The 21,336-nt window shown below is 33.9% G+C and overlaps 1 protein-coding gene across 1 annotated transcript in view; it reads right to left on the minus strand.

Moving 5' to 3' along the window:
• The window catches only part of LOC130452990 (kinesin-like protein CG14535), a 252,562-nt gene that overhangs the window by 30,057 nt on the left and 201,169 nt on the right, over window positions 1-21,336 (minus strand). The window contains exon 3 of the mRNA XM_056792558.1: window positions 17,229-17,450. Within this exon, the coding sequence (XP_056648536.1) occupies window positions 17,229-17,450 (222 nt within the window). The remainder of the gene's footprint in view (window positions 1-17,228; window positions 17,451-21,336) is intronic.

Genomic DNA, 21,336 nt, shown 5'->3' on the forward strand with positions numbered 1-21,336 from the left:
GTACCAGAAAACCCAAATAAAACGAAATGCATTTGTTGGGTAAAAAGTACAGTAAATAAAGTTCGCAACATACCCTCGTTTTGTCGGGGTTTAATTTTTTTTCAGTTGGCAGGTATTGATGGGTACTTTCAACTCCTCAAATTATTTACCAGAAAAAACATGTGGGAGTTACCGGAAAAATGGCCCAAAGTTCCAAAAACCCGTTTTTCGCCTATAACTACCGAAATATGGCAGTTAGGGAATTCTTTTTGGGCTTGAAATTAAGGTCAATTCATTATCTAGAAAAATTGTCTTAACAACTTTTCTCGAAAATTTGATCATTTTTCAGATAACAAACCCCAAACGCTGTATTTGGAGCGCTGCCGGGGACGCAGAACAGCTCGCTCCACGCGTTCTCGTAGAAGCAGATGGACAAGTTGTTCAATGACTCGTGTAAAAATTAATATTTTTTCATGATTTAAAATTCATTTGAAAGGAAAAAATCCGTAGCTATTACGGCATACTGACTATTGTTCCGAAAAATTTGTTTCCAATATTGAAAACCCTGTCCAAATTTCTCTTTCCTCGATATTTTTAGACTATTATCCAATTCATCAATGTTCTTGTTAATAATTTTCGTTAATAATAATAATAAGATAATCAGTTGATTCTTTCTTAATTTTGGCACATTGAAAGTTGTTAAACATGTTCAGAAAAATCATTTCATAACACCCAAGTATATTAAAGGTATTTTTTTAAGGTAGTTTTTTTTGGATTTTTGGAGTTTTTAAAAATCCTGGGGTCTTTAAGGAACTAACCAATAATTAATAATCAGATCGCCTTCAAATGTACATCATTGGAAACTTGAGAATGTCTGCTTTTTAGTACCTCTTTTCGTTTTTCCCTCAAGCTCGTTAGTTTTTTAAAAAATTGAAAAACCGTGGACTCTAGGGAAAACTATACTTTTTTTTCGAGTAAATTCTTTATCTTCACCCTCGATTTTTTCAGTTCAAGAATGTTACTTTCTAAAAGGCCATATTTCGGCAGTTATTGACAAAAAGCGGATTTTTACAATTTTTTTGGCCAATTCTCCGGCCCCATTCTGATGTTATCACTGTTAAGATTTGGTGATCCAACTAAGATATCTTAAGTGATTATTCTCTAATCACATTTGCACCCCCAGAATTGTTAAGTAATTGAACATTCCTGGGGCCCTCGCTGAAGGCCGTTATAATTTCTCGAATAGGAGGAACGTGATGGCGCCATCTACAATTGGTCTTTACACTTCAAAACATCGAGATCAGTGTATTTTTACACTCCTCGGCCTCGAATTCGAGAAGAAACTGATATATTCTGACAATGTAAAAATTAGGCATTTTCGAGCCCCCGCTTTCGCGAGAAATATTAATGTTCCGAGTCATTTATACCGTTTTTGTAGATAATGAACTGATCTTCCTTTTAAGCCCAAAAAGAATTCCCTAACTGCCATATTTCGGTAATTATTGGTGAAAAACGGAACTTTGGGCCATTTTCCCGGTGCCTTCCACATGTTTCTTCTTGTAAAGAATTTGATGGTTGTAAGTACCCATCAACATCTGTCAATTGGAAAAAAAATCAATCCCTTGAACAATCCTTGCAGGGTTGGTATATTTTCGACCTTTATTTACTATACTATAAATATAAAGTAAAACGGATCCGTTTCTGGAGTGCGACTCAATTTAAGCGAATCTTCAAACTACAAATGAGAGCTGTTAGATATTTACTCGGACTAAACAGCAGGGAGTTCTTTAAAAGATTAAAAATTCTGACTCTTCCTTATTCATCTTTGAATCCGTTTTTCCAATTCGTAAGCACGATTCTCCAATTTCAGAAAAATCTTGTTTGATATAGTCATTAGGGCAAAAGTGCAAAGACGTGCCTTATTTTTACACTAGACTAGGATCACCATCATCGAAGATAGCCTAGCACTCACACGTGCAAGACTCAAAAACTTGTGCTAGAGACTTCAAAAGATCATCGGCCTTGTATAATTTTGAATGAGACACGACGGGCCTATCAAAATGTGAATGTTCTGATTCATTTGCAAAAATATCATTCAACATTTTTTTTTGTTAAGCATACCATCGACAAATTTTAATTTCTTTGTAAACGCACTGTATATTTTCACGAAAATATCAAATAAATATCTAGGGAATGGACTTTTATAAACTCACATTGAGAATTTCGAAGAAATTAAATACCATAAAACTTATTTGGCTCGCGTAACTGCGGTTATCCCCAGCCCATAATTATAAGGAAGCATTCAGATTCTAAATCACATGTTAAATTGCCCAAAAAAAGTCGCAACTGCATAGTTACACGAGTCATGTAACGCAGAAAACGATTTCCGACAAAGTTCTATACCTTACTTCCATTTCCGAAGCAGTAAGGAAGCTCAAACGACAAAAAACTTTTAAATAAAAACTCAAATAAAGCCAAAGTACTTTCGACAATTAATATAAAGCTATACAGACAGTAGATGTCACGGTTAATAAGTTCTTCCAAATTTTATAATTCCCTACAAATATCTTAACATTCATTATATTTCCATTATCATATGAATTATATTAGTATACACTAAAAGTCGAAAGTTTATGCCCACACACTACATTAGAAACAATCGATTTTTGATATTTCTTTACAGGATGTCCCGCGACGAGTTAAAACTATATTTATATGGCGATCTTTTCAACTAAAATATTTTCAAATATGGTTCTAACGGAAATCGACAGTAACTTTGTTATTTTGAATAAAACCCCCAGTATTTTGATAAATTTTTGAAATGAATGTGAGATTTTTAATAAACTTTTCAAATTTGTTTTCTAAAAATATATATTGAATTTTTTGTAAAAAATTTGACCGTTGCAGACCCTTATAAAAATATTGTTTTACGAAAATACCCTTGAAGACTTGGAAACTGTTTTTGTTTAATTGCCTTTAGCAGGGTCAGACGTATTTGAATCTATGTTCAAAAATTTTTCGTTTTATACATAGTATGTATAGAAAGTGTTCAAAATTCAACCTCATAAATATCAAATTTCTGAAAAGTGTTTAACTCCATACATATCAAATAGCTTAATTGTTTTCAATAGAACTACCCAGTTTTTTCTATTTTTATGCATTGAGGGGTAAAAAATAAGGCGAATTTGTATAAATTTTTCTATACCTAAACCTCCCGTTATCCAGATATTAAATATTTTCCTTAAATTTTTAGAAATGCAGGTGTGGTCTAAATGTTATTTTGACTCGTTGATACAAGCACTAGGAAATAAAAAATATTTTCTTCATCTTGTCAAGGTCTGTGAAAAAAATCAAATCAAATTGTATTTACTATTCCAACTTTGAAATTTTTCCGAAATATTATTATTCTAATTTTTAAAAAGTTTTGATTTTTTATGTATACTTTCAGTAGGCTTTGTACACTTATTTAACTGTTATTAGTCAATTTTTAACACTTTCGGAAACCGTTAAAATGACTCGTTCTGAATTTAATAACGGAGAGAAATTTAATATTTATGAAGTTAAACTTTGAACACTTTTTATACACACCTTGTATAGAATGAAAAATTTTTCAACCTAGATTCAAATACTTCAACCTTACTAAATGCAAGCAAATAGGAATCATTTTTATATCTTCAAAGGTATCCTTCTAAAAAAATAATTTATAATGGTCTGCCACGGTCAAATTTTTGACCAAAAAATTAATAACTCAAAAAGTATGTATTTTTCGAAGAATTTCTTTTAAAAAAGTATATTAAAACTTCACGTTAATTTCAGAAATGTATTAATTTATATGGTGTTATATTGAAAATAACAAAGTTACAGTAGAACCGGAAGTCGGTCATCTTTGAAAATATTTCAGTTAAAAAGATCGTATCCAAAAACAAATTATAAGTGGGATATTGCTTTCTGACTTTCCTGTCTAATATGTTTACCAACAACTCAATAGGGTAAAAGGTTATATGAAGAATAATAAACAAATCAGGTACTTGCAAGTTTGATTTGTCGCATTCACTGACAACATATGAAGAATACCAAATAAAGGACGCTGTTAACTAAGTTGGAATTTCTGGAACTCTTGGTGATATTCATAGTGAACACACTGTTGATACTACGACAACACCAACACTCTCAATCATACTGAAATTGAGAATTGAGAGTGAACTTTACTTTTAGTCTCTGAAGATGATAGCTTGGTTATAGACGCGACAAACAGTGTAATTGTGAGTGTTGGGGTTGTTGTAGTGTCAACAGTGTGTTTATAGCAGACACTATTATTTTTAGTTTATGAGACACCTTTTGACATTTCTCTTGACAATATGAGAGGGAAAGTTGAAGAGTATTAGTTTAAAATTTGATTAATGGATTTTGTGGAGGGAAAAAACTTTTGACCGGTAGTATACATATCTCAGATCAGAAGATAGATTACACGCCAAATTTTACGTTGACAAATGTTCAGTTTTTAATATAACTGTTAAGAAAAACCTTTTCGGCATAACTGTTATTAATAGATTATTATGGAATTTCTTCGTAAAACTTTAATCAAACATTGCAACTACTGGTTGTATTTTTGATATTTTGTTTCATATTCCATCTAAGCGCTTGACAATATACAGTGTGAATCATTTATATTGAAAAAACACACGTGAACAACCGATCCATCGATTTCCAAAGAGGTTTTTGAGCAGACAATTTCATGTGAAAAGAAACTACCTAGATCTGGAGATCTAGATGGTCAAATGTCAATTTGTTTTAATCGTTGTTTACCACAATTTTTGTCGAGTAGAACCAGAAAAGTACTATTCACGCGAACTATTACCAACAAACTTTCTATTCCCCCGCACTCAGAAACTAAATAACCACCTTCCGCATCGTTACAAAAAAAAATATCATCGGCAGTAAAACGGATGGTACCAAGTAGATAAAACTACGTCGAATCGTCATCATTATCGAAGCCAAGAACGCAAGAGCACAGATCAATTATCCAAACGAAATCAGCGCAGATCAAACTGACAAAGCTGTCTAGCTCGCATGGACTGAAATCCACTTCACATATGTCCCCGGTGGGCATGTATTTCCCCGTGCAAACCGCCATCAAGAGTTTACTCCTGCTTCTTGATTACTTTCCCCGTGTCCTCCAATCAATACATGCACCCTTTATATCCTCCTATTTCGTTGTCATCTTTTTCATACTCCATCTCTTTTTTCCAACATGATTCAGTCATCCACTGGGCAGACTCAAACTCGACCACTACGTTCCTTTTCAACTGGTGTGGGCCTGGTGCCTCTGACTGCCAATGGTGATACGTACCACCTCACTCTAAGAGTCGTTAGTCCTCCAGGACTTTTTTGGCGAAGGTTATCGTTGGATTCTATTTGTCTTCAGAGTTAAACATCGCCTCAACCAAGATCTCTCGTGTATTATCTTGATCCAGAATGCCTTCCAGCTCTTGGCAGTATGTCGCAAATCTATAGAATGGAAAGACATACTTTGAATCTACTTCGTTTCATGCTGGGTATTCCGGAGATTCCTCGCAGTTATATCAGTACAGGTATATCCAAAAGCACCTGTGCTAAGCTAGTATCTGCGTCAGTTTATTCACTTTGAGCATTCAGCAATTTCTATGAGAAAAATCATCTCATGTCTTTTGCCATCGTTGATCACTCGCCTATCTTTTAAGAGTTTTGATATGGTGTTTGTAGTTTCTTGTTTGGAGTCAAACACTCTTACTTTTTTCAGCTAGCTGCTCATTCCTGCCATTTCCTGGACGCTCAGTTTTTGCGTGTTTTATTGGTTTTTAGGACATGGGTATACAAGATGACCGAATGATTGAGTTAATCCATAATTAACTACTTGAGAGAATTTCGAAATGTTCCCTCTTCCATAGAATTAAGCGTGTTTGAGGTTATAAAATAAATTATCAATTAATCTACCATAGAATGATAACATATTAGAAATTTCATTTTATTATTATGACCACGTATTTAACTCATATTCATCAACCGTTTCATTGAATCTCTAAAGTTTCATTACTTCTCTTAAATCTGAGCTGGATTTAGAGCAGCTGCGCTCAAACTCCACTTCTGTGTAAATTTCTACTTTCAATGGTAAATGATGAAGCGCAACAAGTTGAATTTTGAATCGCTCGTTTTGAACTTTATCAATTCTCGGACTCTGTGGATGAATTTCTACTCTCTACTTATACATTCCCGTTGCAAATTTATGTAAAATTGAATTCCAGTTATTACTTTGGTCACATATTTTAGAGAAATCTCGAAATATGTCATAACTAAATTGTGAATTAACTTTCTTCTACGTAAAATTGCGAAATTCTATGAGTATGATACGACGATAGTCCAAGAAGTGCCTGATGCAACAAATGAAACAAAAAAATTATGGAAAACATCATTTTTAAACGTAGCTTTTAGCTCCATACATTTTTTCCAGCGGTGTTCAATAATTTCGACCCCTTTTTATCATCATGAAGCTCCTCAAATGACCACCATGCCATTTTTTAAGTCTAGATATAGAAAATAATCCAATCTGTATTTGTATCTTTATTAATTTATATCCTAACCAAAATCCTATAACAAGATTCATTTGAAATGACAAAGTTCTTTGTGTTCATTATCCGAAAAAACGAAAGATCTAAGAACAATGTACAATACCATTGTATATTATAAGTATTGATTAATAAATAAAATAAATATAATTAAAAATGTGTTATATCGAAGAATTTTGGAGAAACTTCATATAAATTCGATATAAAACAATATTTTAGGGCCAATATGAAACGAAATCAATCGGTGCCAAGTTACGCCCACCCTTTAAATCGGCAAGTGCCCCAGATGTTACATTACTTCCATTCAATATATGGATGAAGTTTATGGCCTGTTTTTATTATCGTAGATGCATGTTCCTTGCCCAGTAAAAATAATGGAAGATATAAATCAATTTTTACATACACTATACCACAAAGAAAATATGCATTATGTGTCATTCGGTAATATGTCAAGGGCGTTTGTGCGAAATATGATCGGAGATTATATAATGTACAAACACGTAGGGTGTCCAGAAGGATTTATTTGCCCCGTGTAATATTGCTTGTCATATGTCTAGATTAACAATTTGATACACATTTTTCAATTCCTCTCTTCAATCAAGCAAAATTGATTTCAGAATTTTCATTTCATTTCAGATTTCAGAACTGGGTTTACATAGATCTTCATCTGAATTGCGTCTATACCTCAAGAAAAAACAGCCATGAAAGTAGATAAAAAAACTGGAAAAATCGGGTGTGTTCACAGATTAAAAAGAGCTTAAGCTGCAACCTATTTTGTTATCTATGAAAGATCCACGTCGATTAGGGTACAAACTGGCAACTAGAAATAATATTCCTCATAGATTTAGCGGTAATCATTGGCAAAGATTGGATCAGTGAATTTTTTATGAGACACCCTGATATTAGTAAGCGTTCACCGGAAGATTCTTCGGGGATTCTATGGGGGTTCTATGGGGTTCAACCACGTAGCTATAACTTAATTCCATTAATTTTTTACTGAGTTTTAGTTAGTGGGACTTATATGCCACCTATTCTGATCTTTCCATGTAAAAAACAGCAATAGTTGAACTGGGTCTGTCACTTGAAGGATGTAAGCTGGTTACCATAAAAAATGGTTCAAAAATCTACAAAGTTTATAACTTTTCGACGGGTATGTAACACATACGAAGAGTATTGGTCTTAATGATCTTACTCGAGACAATGTTATTTGAATATACTTTCCACCCCACTGTTTTCACCGCAATCAACACTTAGATATTTCTTTAATGCCCTATAAGCGTTTAGGGAGAAGGAAGTTAGAATTTGGATAAGATCTAATCCTGAAAAATTGTTGACGTTATTTCAAATTTCTACTTTATTTATAGCTGCGTTAATTCGAGCAAAGCGATTAAAATTGCTTCAGAAGAAGAATAATTTAGCCTCCTCTTTTATTGATGACGTTTTTGTCTCCACGGCTACAATAACATTGAGTTAGTGGATCAAGATCAAGCTGCTGACAAAGAACTCCACAAGGAAATTACTGAAGAGGTTCATTTAAAAGTGACGAGCTCTACAAAAGTGCCTCAAATTTCGAAAGTTGTACAGAACAAACAAAGAACGACCAAAAGAAAAGGGTAAACAATTCATCAGCAAATTCAAATGAGTTAGAAAAATCTGAAGAAAATCTTGTTATTGAAGATGCTAAGAAAGTGAAGCGCACTAAAATAAAACTTCCTTAGAGAATGAAAAGAAGGTCATTAGAAAGAATCCAAACTAAAAAATAGGAAGATACATTGTCAAAACAATATTTAAATTTGAAAAACTCCGTTTTTGTCTGTGGGTTGTGTTCTCCCTAACTTAACTAGAAAAGTTATTTTTTCAAAATATTGCACCTCATTTCCTTGTTGGAATTTTTCTAATGATCTTGGTAGGAAATTATTACAAACACCAGATGCTGTTTGAACTATACCTGGAGGTGTTTTCTCAAATTATAAATATTCGTACTCTATTTTATGAGTAAATATGAGCAGTTTCACTATAAAAAAAACAACCAATAAAACTTTTATCGTTTGGAAAGTTGATAGCAACAATAATTGTGTCAAGTTTTGTTCGCTAATTGGGATTGATATGAAACGATTTATAGCTATCATAATAACAATAGAAAAACTCTAGGACAATGACCTTGGTTTTAATATAACAAGTTCGACCATTTCCTGTTATTTGCCTGGCCTATATCTGGAGATATATAAAAACAGAAGGGACCCCTGCTACACTAAAACTTAAAAACCTCACGAAACCGAATTTATATGGAACAGTTTCATTGTAGGAATTTAAAAATCTCAGAAAGATTGAACACGACTTTTACATTTGTGCTTTTTCTACTGCAGGTTGATCAGTTCTCGCGTTTCGTAGAAAGAGAAGACAGATGTGAAAAATGAGGGGTAGTTAAACATAGACGTATCTTAGATTGCAGTCAATTTATATTTTTTAATAGAATTAAATAGCCTGAGTATTTTTTGTTACTAAATCAAATACAAAATCCATATTAATAACTCTCACAACAGTGATCTACGAGGTTAGGTTAGTTTTTTTAAACTCTAATAGGCTATAAATAAAAAAGAAGTTCATATAAAACAATAATTTTATTACCAAAAGACTGGTAAACTCACTTTTCGACATAATTATCAAAGAAATTGAGACATTTGTCATATCTGTGGACAAGCTTTCCAATACCCTCTTCAAATAAAATTGCTGCCAATGTAGTCCAACCGTTCAGTATAAAACAAACCTTAAAATTTCTGGAAATTCCGTAAACAAAGCAGTACTGGCGAATCTGCGGTTTTTTTCACATTCACACATCATCACTCATGAAGATTTCCCCATACACACGACTCATTCTAAGATGGATTTCTGCATCAATAATGTCGGACATGTTTACGTGGCTGTAGCCAAATACCGACTGACGTCTGAATGTCAACAATAGCGGAATGTGTAGTGCGAGAGTTTCACAATCGCCTACAACGCACGCCCGCTTTCTTCTGAACCCGTAGCGTCTGCACGGAGCGATCGGAGGTTGAAAAAAAACGGCCCTCGTTAATACTGAAAGTTGATGTATTTCAACCCTCTACTTATATCATGGGGTATTGTGACACCCCACAGTAAACATTATCTTTGACTGCAATAAAAATATTTGTTATTTTTTCTTTTTATTTCAGATAATCCATCACGGAGAAGCTTACAACAAATAGGAGAGAATAGAATTTTTTTAATTAAAAGTAATGTGCTAATTTTGTGCTAATAGCACATTGGTGTGTCGTATCACCCCACACTACCACTAGGGTCAATTTAAATCAGAGTGGAACATTTAAGTGAACTAAGTAGTGATGAAGAAGTTAAGCAGAATGTAAATGCAAAAGAAGACGCTGAATTGAGCGAGTACGCTCAGTGATTATCTCACTGAATCTGAAATTGGAGTTTTGGACTTTGATCTAATCGAACACGTGTGCAGAATATAGTCACACCTCTACCAGGGTTAAAAGGCTGCATCAATAATGTCGGACATGTTTACGTGGCTGTAGCACAACGCCGACTGACGCCTTAATGTCTCCAATAGCGGAGTGTGTAGTGTGAGAGCTTCGCAGTCTAAAACGTACCTTATATAAATATTATTCTTCATTTGTTTATCACAAATCTTAACCAGCAGCCCTTCTGTGTTTACACTCTGCTTAAGTTCTTCATCACTACTTAGTTCACTTAAATGTTCCACTCTGATTTAAAGTGACTCAAGCCGTAGTGTGGGGTGATACGACACCCCAATCTGCAATTAGCATAAAATGGTTTTATTAAAACAATTCTATTCTCTCCTATTTGTTGTAAGCTTCTCCGTGATGGATTATCTGAAATAAAAAGAAAATATAACAAATATTATTATTGCAGTCGTAGATAATATTTACTGTGGGGTGTCACAATACCCCACGATATAAGTGGAGGGTTGAAATAAATCAACTTTCAGTATTAACGAGGGCTGTTTTTTTTTCAACCTCCGATCGCTCCGTGCAGATGCTACGGGTTCAGAAGAAAGCAGGCGTGCGTTGTAGGCGATTGTGAAACTCTGGCACTACATATTCAGCTATTGTTGACATTCAGACGTCAGTCGGCGTTTGGCTACAGCCACGTAAACATGTCCGCCATTATTGATGCAGAAATCCATCTTAGAATGAGTCGTGTGTATGGGGAAATCTTTATGAGTGATGATGTGTGAATGTGGAAAAAACCGTAGATTCACCAGAACTGCTTTGTTTACGGAATTTCCAGAAGTTTCAAGGTATGTTTGTATATTTGATGTAGTGGTAGTTTGAACAGTGTATTCAGTATGAACATCGCCAACAGTTCAAGTAATTCCAACTAGGTGTGCGACAGCTCGCATTGTCGTAGTGGAGAATGATTCCTCTACTGCGATTGGTTGGACTGATTTTTTCGAACATTCCTGGCAAACAAATTGACTAGCAATATATTTCTCTAATGAAATGGATTTTACTCATCTTGAAAGACACATGCAGTCGATTTTTGTCTAATTTCATGTTAATATGCCCAGATCTATGATTCGCCGACTGTTAAGATCTTATAGACATCTTAAGAAGCACGTCACGAGCTATTTTCAAATTATGCGTTAGAAATTTTTAAAAAATATTCCTGTCACCCAAATCTTCGAGCAAAAGTGAATATCTGTGAGAAGACTTGATACAAAGTATACCTAAATCCCCTGGTATGTCACATGACGATCTTTCCCTCAAAACTTGAGTAGCAAAACTCATAACTAAATGAATTGATAAATTAATGAGTGCAGTTGTAGCGACAACAAGTAATCAATCAATTCAATGTTTCAAGTGAAAATTATTTAGAAACTTTAATAATAATTTTGGTTTCGTTATTAAAATTATAGACTTTGTTGCTGAAATGTTGCACGCCACTGCCACATTGCGACAGTACAACTCCAAAATAATAAATTACACTGCAATTGTATTCATTAACTACCCCGTGCCTGACTACGTTACGACGATCCGTTTGTTTTACATAAATTGAAAAAAAAATCGGCATAGATGGTGCTGTTTATGCTAATTTAATCGATGAAAAAAAAACCACTTATAATAATCGCAACTTTACGAACGGCTAATTGAAAAGTAATTGATATGCCTAACAGCGATTAACAGCGATTACAAATTCAGAAGATCTGTGATAAGTATTTTATTTTTTGGTTGAATTTTGAATGAATAGAATGTGCCACGTTTCATTTTTTTTGTTTTCTAGTATATTAACCTTGTCAAGGCCGGTCGTGCTCTAATATTGAATTCCCAACAGTGGAGGATCTGTTTGACTCTAACGAGGCGATACATCGCAAGTCGAAGACGAAGACGAAGACGAAGACGAAGACGAAGACGAAGACGAAGACGAAGACGAAGACGAAGACGAAGACGAAGACGAAGACGAAGACGAAGACGAAGACGAAGACGAAGACGAAGACGAAGACGAAGACGAAGACGAAGACGAAGACGAAGACGAAGACGAAGACGAAGACGAAGACGAAGACGAAGACGAAGACGAAGACGAAGACGAAGACGAAGACGAAGACGAAGACGAAGACGAAGACGAAGACGAAGACGAAGACGAAGACGAAGACGAAGACGAAGACGAAGACGAAGACGAAGACGAAGACGAAGACGAAGACGAAGACGAAGACGAAGACGAAGACGAAGACGAAGACGAAGACGAAGACGAAGACGAAGACGAAGACGAAGACGAAGACGAAGACGAAGACGAAGACGAAGACGAAGACGAAGACGAAGACGAAGACGAAGACGAAGACGAAGACGAAGACGAAGACGAAGACGAAGACGAAGACGAAGACGAAGACGAAGACGAAGACGAAGACGAAGACGAAGACGAAGACGAAGACGAAGACGAAGACGAAGACGAAGACGAAGACGAAGACGAAGACGAAGACGAAGACGAAGACGAAGACGAAGACGAAGACGAAGACGAAGACGAAGACGAAGACGAAGACGAAGACGAATAAGAATTTGAAAGTTACGTCTTGGACGATCAAATTTCACAACGTTTCTTAATTAAAATCGCTTTTATCTTATCAGTCTCTGCTAATTTCCATAATTTTTCATTAATTTCAAATTAAACATAATCACAACACACGATTACAACTTTTTGGATCATATTTCAGAAACAGTGACTTATAGGAAAAAAATGTTTCGTACATTTTTTGTAGATAATTTTATGATTCACAATTGAGGTATTTTTATGATAGAAATTATCGTTTTACTGATAATCATAAAAAGCGCACGTTTTCGACTTTTGACCTTTTGAATAAAATTTTCTCCATACACGTAAATCATAAGAAAGTCTCAAATTTGACTTTTAATTACATTTTAAGCAATTTCACTGATATCCAGTATGGTGGGAACTTATGTAACTTCAAATGTCTAAATTGACCGGACTAATCACCAATTTCCGTCCATAAAGGGTCATGGGAAAATCATATAACCTCGATGTCGCTCTTCAAATGTCAACAATTGAAAACAAAATGAAACTAGTCAATGTGTACAAGAATACAATTTGATAATCCATGTAATGTATCGTAACTTTGAACTGCAAATGGGTGAAATTATAATTTTCATTTTGATCATCCAATTTATTATTCCAAATGAAATTGAGAATGTTTTCTGATTTCTACTTGATTCAATTTTCATATTGTATCGACCCTTAACTGTGGTCTGCATTTAATTTTGGTAATGCTAGTTTAAAACACAGGTAAAAAGTTCTATTGGGCCCAATTTAACATTCTGTGATATTGGAAACTACATGAATGCTATTTCACCGGAAAATGATAGAGTTTTAGATGAGAAAAATTTAATCATGGCCAAATATTTCCGACCGGTCATGATTTAATTAACTTGCCATGTAAGCTGAACCGACAAGACCGTTGGTTGGCTGCTGGAATATTTAATGGCAAATTCCTGAACGGAACCGATCAATTCTAAACGAAACGAACGGGTGAGATGCCTCTGAAAAACCCTTTTATTCCCGTTAATTCCTCTTTTTTATTGCGAAAAAGAGCTAAACAAGAGATACAAATATTTCTCAGTCATAGCAAGTTTTAATTTCCCATTAAGTATTTAAAAAAATCATATTTTCGAGAATATTGCATCTCCATTAAACAAATTAACAACAACTTTAAACTGTATATTTTTTGCATATAATAGTTTTATTATTGGATATCGCCCACTCCAGACTATGCCTGCGTTATGAAAGAACTGGATTCTTTGAAAGGCGATCTGGAATAGGCAGAAGGTAATTTACAACCGCTTGTGATGACCGATCAAGTGCAACGACAACTATTTGAGGTGCCTGGAATAACCATTAATCAGATTAGAACAATGGAAATCTGTTCTGTTCTTAGATTAGACCAGAATATACCTACATAGTAGCAACCAAAGACTGAAAGTGTACTTAAAATCAAGGAATGATTTGCAGATTGCTGCTTAGACGAGTGGAGTGCTCATGAAGGTGATTCCTGCATGATCTGGGGTGCAATTTCTGTGCACACAAATATATGCAACTAAAACTAATTATCACTTTCGTATTTGTTTGTTTGTGGCACATAGTTCCAGAAGGAAGTCAAACGTGAGTTGGATTTGCATCTCAAAAAACGATTAAATTAATAACTCTAGGTGTGACTGGTAACAGTCGACGAGACTCTAGGAGCAATTATTCCCTAAAACAAATCACTCTATTTTGAATCATCAAATCACTTCATTTGAGATCGAATCCTACTCGGTAGAACTATCATCGTTGCATCCTTACCATGAAAACTGATTGTCCATTTTCCATTCTATTCACTCGAAAGTGCCTCCTTCATAGGGCAGCACTATGCTTGGAAAAAATTTCTAAGTCAAAACATTACAGTAATGGAAAATATTTTTCGGTTATCTTGGAACTCTTAATTTACAGAATGAGGATAGGCAGTAACGACGTTGAGTTCAAAATTCTGCCACATCAGAGAGGCAGGAAAGGTGAAGGATATTTCCTAATAGGATACTAGCAAGCAAAAATTTATTTCTCGAGAATAGAGTCGCAATATTTTTCCATTTTCTTCCAGGTACAATGTAGGGAAAGGTATTAAAGGTTATAACAGAAAAGGTACACAATAGAAAAACAAAATAATTAGCACAATCCAATCTTTATTTAATGCTGTTACAAACACAAACATCAGTTGAGTGCTTTCAAAAACAGAAAACATTTTTCGTGATATCATTGTTGAAAAATTTCACATTGAATTTTCAATTGATTAAGCGTCTTTAATATATTTATTCCAGCGCAGAAAACCGTGAAATATCTTTAAATTCCTTTATTTTAACCTTTTTAGCAGTTTTTTTTACTGTCAGTTGTAGTCTTCTTCGGAGCATGTTTCGACTTATCATTCAGTTTTTAGTAACATTCTTTATTTTTCTCATATTTCTGCTTCCTAGTTGATATTTCCGATTTTTGTAATTTTTTGTTGACGCGTGGTTATTGGTTTGGAATAGGTCTTAACAACATGCATTGGGAGGTTGAGCATCCCGGTTTCGGATTAGGTGAGTTTTCACGACTGGTACGTTTATATTGTTTTCACTTGAGTCTCTGGCAACACTGTATCACTGAGCAGCTATATCTGACCCAAAAGCGAAGATGATTCGGGAAAATCCAGGTTCTGGTTCAGGTGTACATGCGTCGCTACGAATAAAACACATTTTTAGCTAAGTCGCCAATGAAAAGTGGCGGGCATATCCACTTTGCCCGACTAGGTAAGTTTTGAGGTTAGCACATTTCATACGGAAACTAATAATTCTGATTTTATATTGAATAAACCATGAAAACATACTTTGATATGCAATCGAATTAAGACATTCTCAAGAATCAAGAACTAGTAATCTTTCATTTACGAAAACACAAAACTCCACTCCGAGGACGGGACGCGACGCAGCTCCTCGCTTCGATGTTTGTCTCGTACTAAATCAAGATGGTCGAATTTAACAGCGATGACGTGTTGGAAGAAAAACTAATAATTTAGACGTAGTGGGGAGCATCGTTTTGCCCATGGTATTCACTTTTCCCGGCCAAAAGTTTTTATTTGAGCTGATGTGTGAGAGCTCGTTTCTTCGTGGTGAGTAATGATTTGTCTTCTACGATTGGTTTCGCTGATTTTTTCGAACACACGAAAGTGCTTCGTGCGCGAATAATTTTTGTTTGATTTGGCTCGTAGAGAAACCGCGAATATTTTTGGCACTTTTTTGCACCAATAGACGCAAGCTTTTCTTTTAAACAATCGTCAAATTTAACAGTATTCAACGTGATAAAATCTTCTTGATAGCCAAATATTCATGCAATATTGAGTGTATACGAATGTTACCATATTTCAAAACTCATGTTTCAAGCCTCGTATTCATTAAAGATGATAATTCCATTGTAATTTCGATCAGTTTACAAGATGACGTGAATATAGTGGAACGAAAAATTAATAATTCAAAGTTATTGCGATAGGTATAAGCCCATATTAAATTTGCGTAGGTATATCCCTTAGAAATCGATATATCGGGTTGTATTTATATCTGAATAATAGCTCGGTTGTGTTTTGTACCAGAGGAATGTCTGTGTTTGAATTTCTTCATCATTCATTATGTGATTTTCATTCCAGTTGGCCAAGATACGAAAGAAGTTGGAGGGTAAAGTTCACTGATTGACTGATGAACTTGCGTTTCTAGTGAAACAAATAACTTGGATTAAGTGGAAGAAAGGAAATTATTTTTCATATAATGGAAAAAATGGGGCCGTAGACACAAGGAAACAAGAAAAGAAAATCAATTATACTTATGTTCTACAACAATATTCAATGATGATAAATTTTGATATACAAACATTATCATTCTATAGCTGTATCATATTTCTATGTTTAGATAGTTACTTTCTTTATTTTGCAGTAGATTTCGTTTAATGTTCAATTACTTATCATGAATCATACGCGAAACTTGTTAATTGTTAATGCAAAATACGTCCATGAACTTTGAATTTAAGACACATATCTCATATCGCCTCTTTGCGTTTTTCCAGAAAAGTGGAAACTCGTAAGAAATACTATTAACAATAATTTGAGAATAGACAAGTCTAAAAAAATGAGATAAGTTCGACATCTCAGTCCTTCGTCATTGATATAAGCTGTGTAAATTGAAACAACTATAAGGTATACATATTTCCAAAAGTATTTATAAAAATAATAAATTTATAAAATGAGGTTTCTACGACTATGATAGATCAAACAAAATAGACGGCAATTACAAGGTATATAAATCTCAAAATGGCCAAATTCCGATTTACTACATTTTTTTGTGTACAAATTGATTTAAACAAATTTGATAATTCTTCTTTTAATTTTGTACCAATTTTTTATTCAAAAAGTCGAGTGTTAGTTTCAAATTTCCCTGTATAAATTTCTATCTCCCTTATTCTAGATTTTCATACTTTCGATAATTTTTTCCAAAACATTGTGCTCTTTAACTAGATTATTTCATTGGTAATCGATGCCGTGAGGAGTTTAATTCTAAAAGAAAATATTTTTGCATATACCTGAGAATCATCCTGAGAGAAGATAGCATCGAATGCGAACATTTTAGGGGCGGCAACTCCCACCCTTCTATCCTCAGGGGCAACTGACCCATTACAAAGGGAAGGATCTGTTAGAGTTACTTGCTTTTTTCGCTTATCTATGCTGAAAAATCCGTTGAAACTGCCACTGTCGACACCTGGGCCCAAAGACGTGGGATTCGAAACCCTCAACATCACTTTCACCTGAAAAGAAACGAGAAGATATATTTTTATATGCTATTTTAGTAATATGTGTATGTTTCTATATAATTTTGACTTATATTTTTATTAAAAATGTACTTTAGGTTAAGCAAAAGATATAGTAGAGAAAATGACATAGAGTCCAATTCAGGGAAATTTGAGTAAATCTGTCAACGTTGTACGTATAATAATTAAGCTTACACATGCACTAATACCATTAATGATGGTAAAGCCATTTAAGGGTGAACTTTTTTTGTCTTTTCTTGGACCATTACGTTGGAAATGCTGTTAGTGGATTGATTCAAGTCTACTGGTATATGTCCACTCAATCCAAATGTTCGCCTCTTCGCAACCAGTCTTGTGACAACAGAAGAAACTATCGACGAAAAGAAAAGTCCTATAGATACAAGTGAAAAGCTCTCTTGAAATCAAAATTCATCTCAAAACTTTCCCAGCAAACCTGATCCCTAGGGCTTCAGCTATTAAATATAAACCGAAAATAGTACCTAATTTCTTAAATGATATACTAGAGGAAATACATAACAAGCTCATTTCAACGAAAGTTGTAAGAAAGTCAAGAAAATAACCTCAAAACTTTAACAGAATTTGAGACTAAAACAAAAATAAAGAAGCTAGGAAAAGTAACAGAGCAAGAGTAAAGGATCAAGTGTTCAAGGATTTAGATGACGAACCTGAACCTTTTTGTGATTATTCTGATGACGAGGATGATGCAGATACAGCAATGAACTTTCCAGTAGATCCAGGTTCAATAAGCAATAGAAGAAGTTATAGACGGAATGAAAATTCATATAGACACAAGTAAAAAGCTCTCTTGAAATCAAAATTCATCTCAAAATTTTCCCAACAAACCTGACCCCTAGGGCTTCAGCTATTATAAATAAACTGGAAATAGTAACTGAATTTTCAAATAATATGCTACAGAAAATACATCACCAGCTCATTTCTACGAATGTTGAGGAAAAGGAACCTCAAATTTTTAACAGAATTTGGGACTAAAAAAAAGAAAGAAGCTAGGAAAAATAATAGACCTAGAGTAAAGGATCAAGTGATTAACCTGAACTTTTGGTGATTATTCTGATGACGAGGATGATGCAGATACTGCAATGAACTTTTCAGTAGATCCAGGTTCAATGAGCATTAGATAAAATGCCATGTCTATAAAAACAAACATACATCACAAAAACAGTTTTTTTGTGATGTATGCAAAGATTAGTTTTAGCAAGTACTGAACTCATGATTTTATCCCCAATCGAAAGATTTCTAGTCAGTTATTTTTTGTTTTCAAGATTTATTGTGATACATTTATTGAATTCCACGTTTTTTGTTTTAAATTTGTTCATTAATCACTGCTAGATCATTTTGCTTATACGCTGGTGGACAAAATGACACTAAACGGCTTAAGTTTAAAGGTTTGTTTCTTGTTTGAATTTTAGTTTTTCATTTCCAATACTCTTTGAACATATTCTTGAAACATCAAAAATATTCTTGGTATTCACATAATCGATTCAACTATATATTAATTAAAATATCAATACCTAACCAAACATATGTCAACTTATACGAAAATCATCGTGTCGATATGACACAGATTCTCAATATCTCTTTTGAATCGATCCAAAATATTTTCGTTTTTGTTTTGGTTATAGGTCAATGCTTAACTTGAATCTCTGTCAAGTATTCGATAGAGTAATACTTAACAATGTAGCTAAGGATCCTATATTCACAAAACGCATCATTGCATGTCACAAAGCTTCGGTTTATAAATACTATCGCGAAAGTAGCATCAATAATGAACCAATACCAAAAAAAAAACGACACAGTCGGTCGAAAATAGATGTGATACTCATCGTTTTCCAATTCTTCGCTACCAGATTTGTGGACATTTTTTAGCTCAACACAAAACGAGTGTCAAGGCGTAGACAGTGTTCACGTCAGATTTGCCTCCATGTGATATTTTCCTCTATTCGGAACAAAAACATTTTGTCCAGTCCCATTTTTAATGCTACAGTTTCTAATTCGACTTCGGTCTGGATGAGTTGTGAGTCTTTAGCATTTTGATTTTTGGTTTTTATTTATAACTATTGTTGTTTTCTCATTCTTAATGCTCGCGTCGACGTATATGTTTGTCTTTCTGTGGGTATTCGAATCCCTCACGTCATGTAGGGAAAATTTTATCTTTGGTTAATATTCCTATATCTTGTTTCATATTTTTAGTCATTTGGAAATATCTGTATGTCTCATTTGATTCTATTGTCAAGGGGATACGTCCAGCTGATACTTGCATGGCTGCTATTGGTGTACGGTGGTATTCAGTTGTTAAATAATTCTTTTATCGTGTGTTCTGTGTTCTCAAATTTTTGCGCCGTTAGATGTCTTATTTCCTATTCATAATAGACCTGCGTTAGTTTTAGTCTGGATTCTCCTATGTTTATGTTATAAGCCTAACTTAACCTTTTATTTGCTCAGAATTCCATTTTTTACGGGGTTTTTTAAATAAGATTCCTAATATTATTATTTTTTGGTAGTCTGCAAAAGCTCGTATCATGTCAAGGTACTTTTATTGCTGCAGCGTGTTCATTATAGCCGCTATCCCTGCAGAGTTAAATGCCTTTTGTGATTTCAGTGTTATTATTAGTCTTATCTGTCTTGTTTGATTCAATTTTTGTGATTGTCATTGATTGTGATTGATCTCTAGTACATCTATTGTCGTGCACGCCTCTTTGAATCCGAATTTTCAAATGTCTTCTCCAAAAAGTCGTCTTGTAATCATTTTGTCTGATACTTTACCAAGTACAGGGTGAAGACAGATGGACCTCCGACCTCCTTCTTTTTTCAGAAGCCAGACCAAATCAGTATCAGATAGTATCCTCTGTAGCTATTCCATTAGCTTTCCTGCTATTAATATCATTTAGTATTTTTTGTATTTCTATTGTATTTCTATTTATTGTGTCTATTTTGTCTTCAGTTAATTCAACGCTTTCTTTTTTGATTGTTGTTTTTTCTATGTTTTAGTTTGTATGCACAGTTCCATGGATTGTGGGGTTCTTTTGTCTAAGTTCTTCTAACTTCAAAAATACCACTTTCACTATCAAACATTTTGTATGGTTTTTATTGTGGGTATTACAAAATTGTTGATCGTTTTTAGTAAACAGAAATTCCTTAAATTTGATCAATATCTATTTATAAATTTGTTGACGAACAGGTGAAATCAAATTTTAAAAAGATTAATCGGATCCATCCAGTAGATTTTCAGAAAATCTGACCTATTACCTGCTTATTAATAAGATTGTCTAAATTATGATAAAATTAAAAGAACAGTAAATTTTAGTGTTAACTATGAAATTTCATTAAAAGAATTATAAATTCAATAAGGTTTTATTAACGGTAAATTAACCCAAAGGTCACCAAATAGATGTTAGGTTCAAGATAAAATGATACAAAAGAAAGGAGAATTTAAATATTTTCCAGATGAAATATTTGGTAAAGGGCATATGGAAATAGGACTAAGGACCCGTGCTACTAGAATGTCTTATCTAAACGACACAATTTGGCATAATAAACATATTAGAACTGGAGCCAAATTCTGGATATACAAGACAGAAATTATACTAATAAAGATTATCATATATAACAGAAATCCCACCTGGGAATTCTAAAACAAAAAGAATATTAGATAACAGACACAGAAATAGTTAGAAAAATAGTACAAAGTCATTGATATTGAAAAAATTATGAGTTTAAGAATGGAAGTTTCGATTTAACATGTGTCTTTTGTGAAGATATCTACGACGCATGACTGATTAACAAAATAAAATTAATCTCTGTAGTTTGGAGCAACATTTGAAACATAGGAATATATCATTCGAAT

Source organism: Diorhabda sublineata, chromosome 2 (genome assembly GCF_026230105.1).
Source record: "Diorhabda sublineata isolate icDioSubl1.1 chromosome 2, icDioSubl1.1, whole genome shotgun sequence".
In the NCBI taxonomy this organism is placed as follows: domain Eukaryota; kingdom Metazoa; phylum Arthropoda; class Insecta; order Coleoptera; family Chrysomelidae; genus Diorhabda; species Diorhabda sublineata.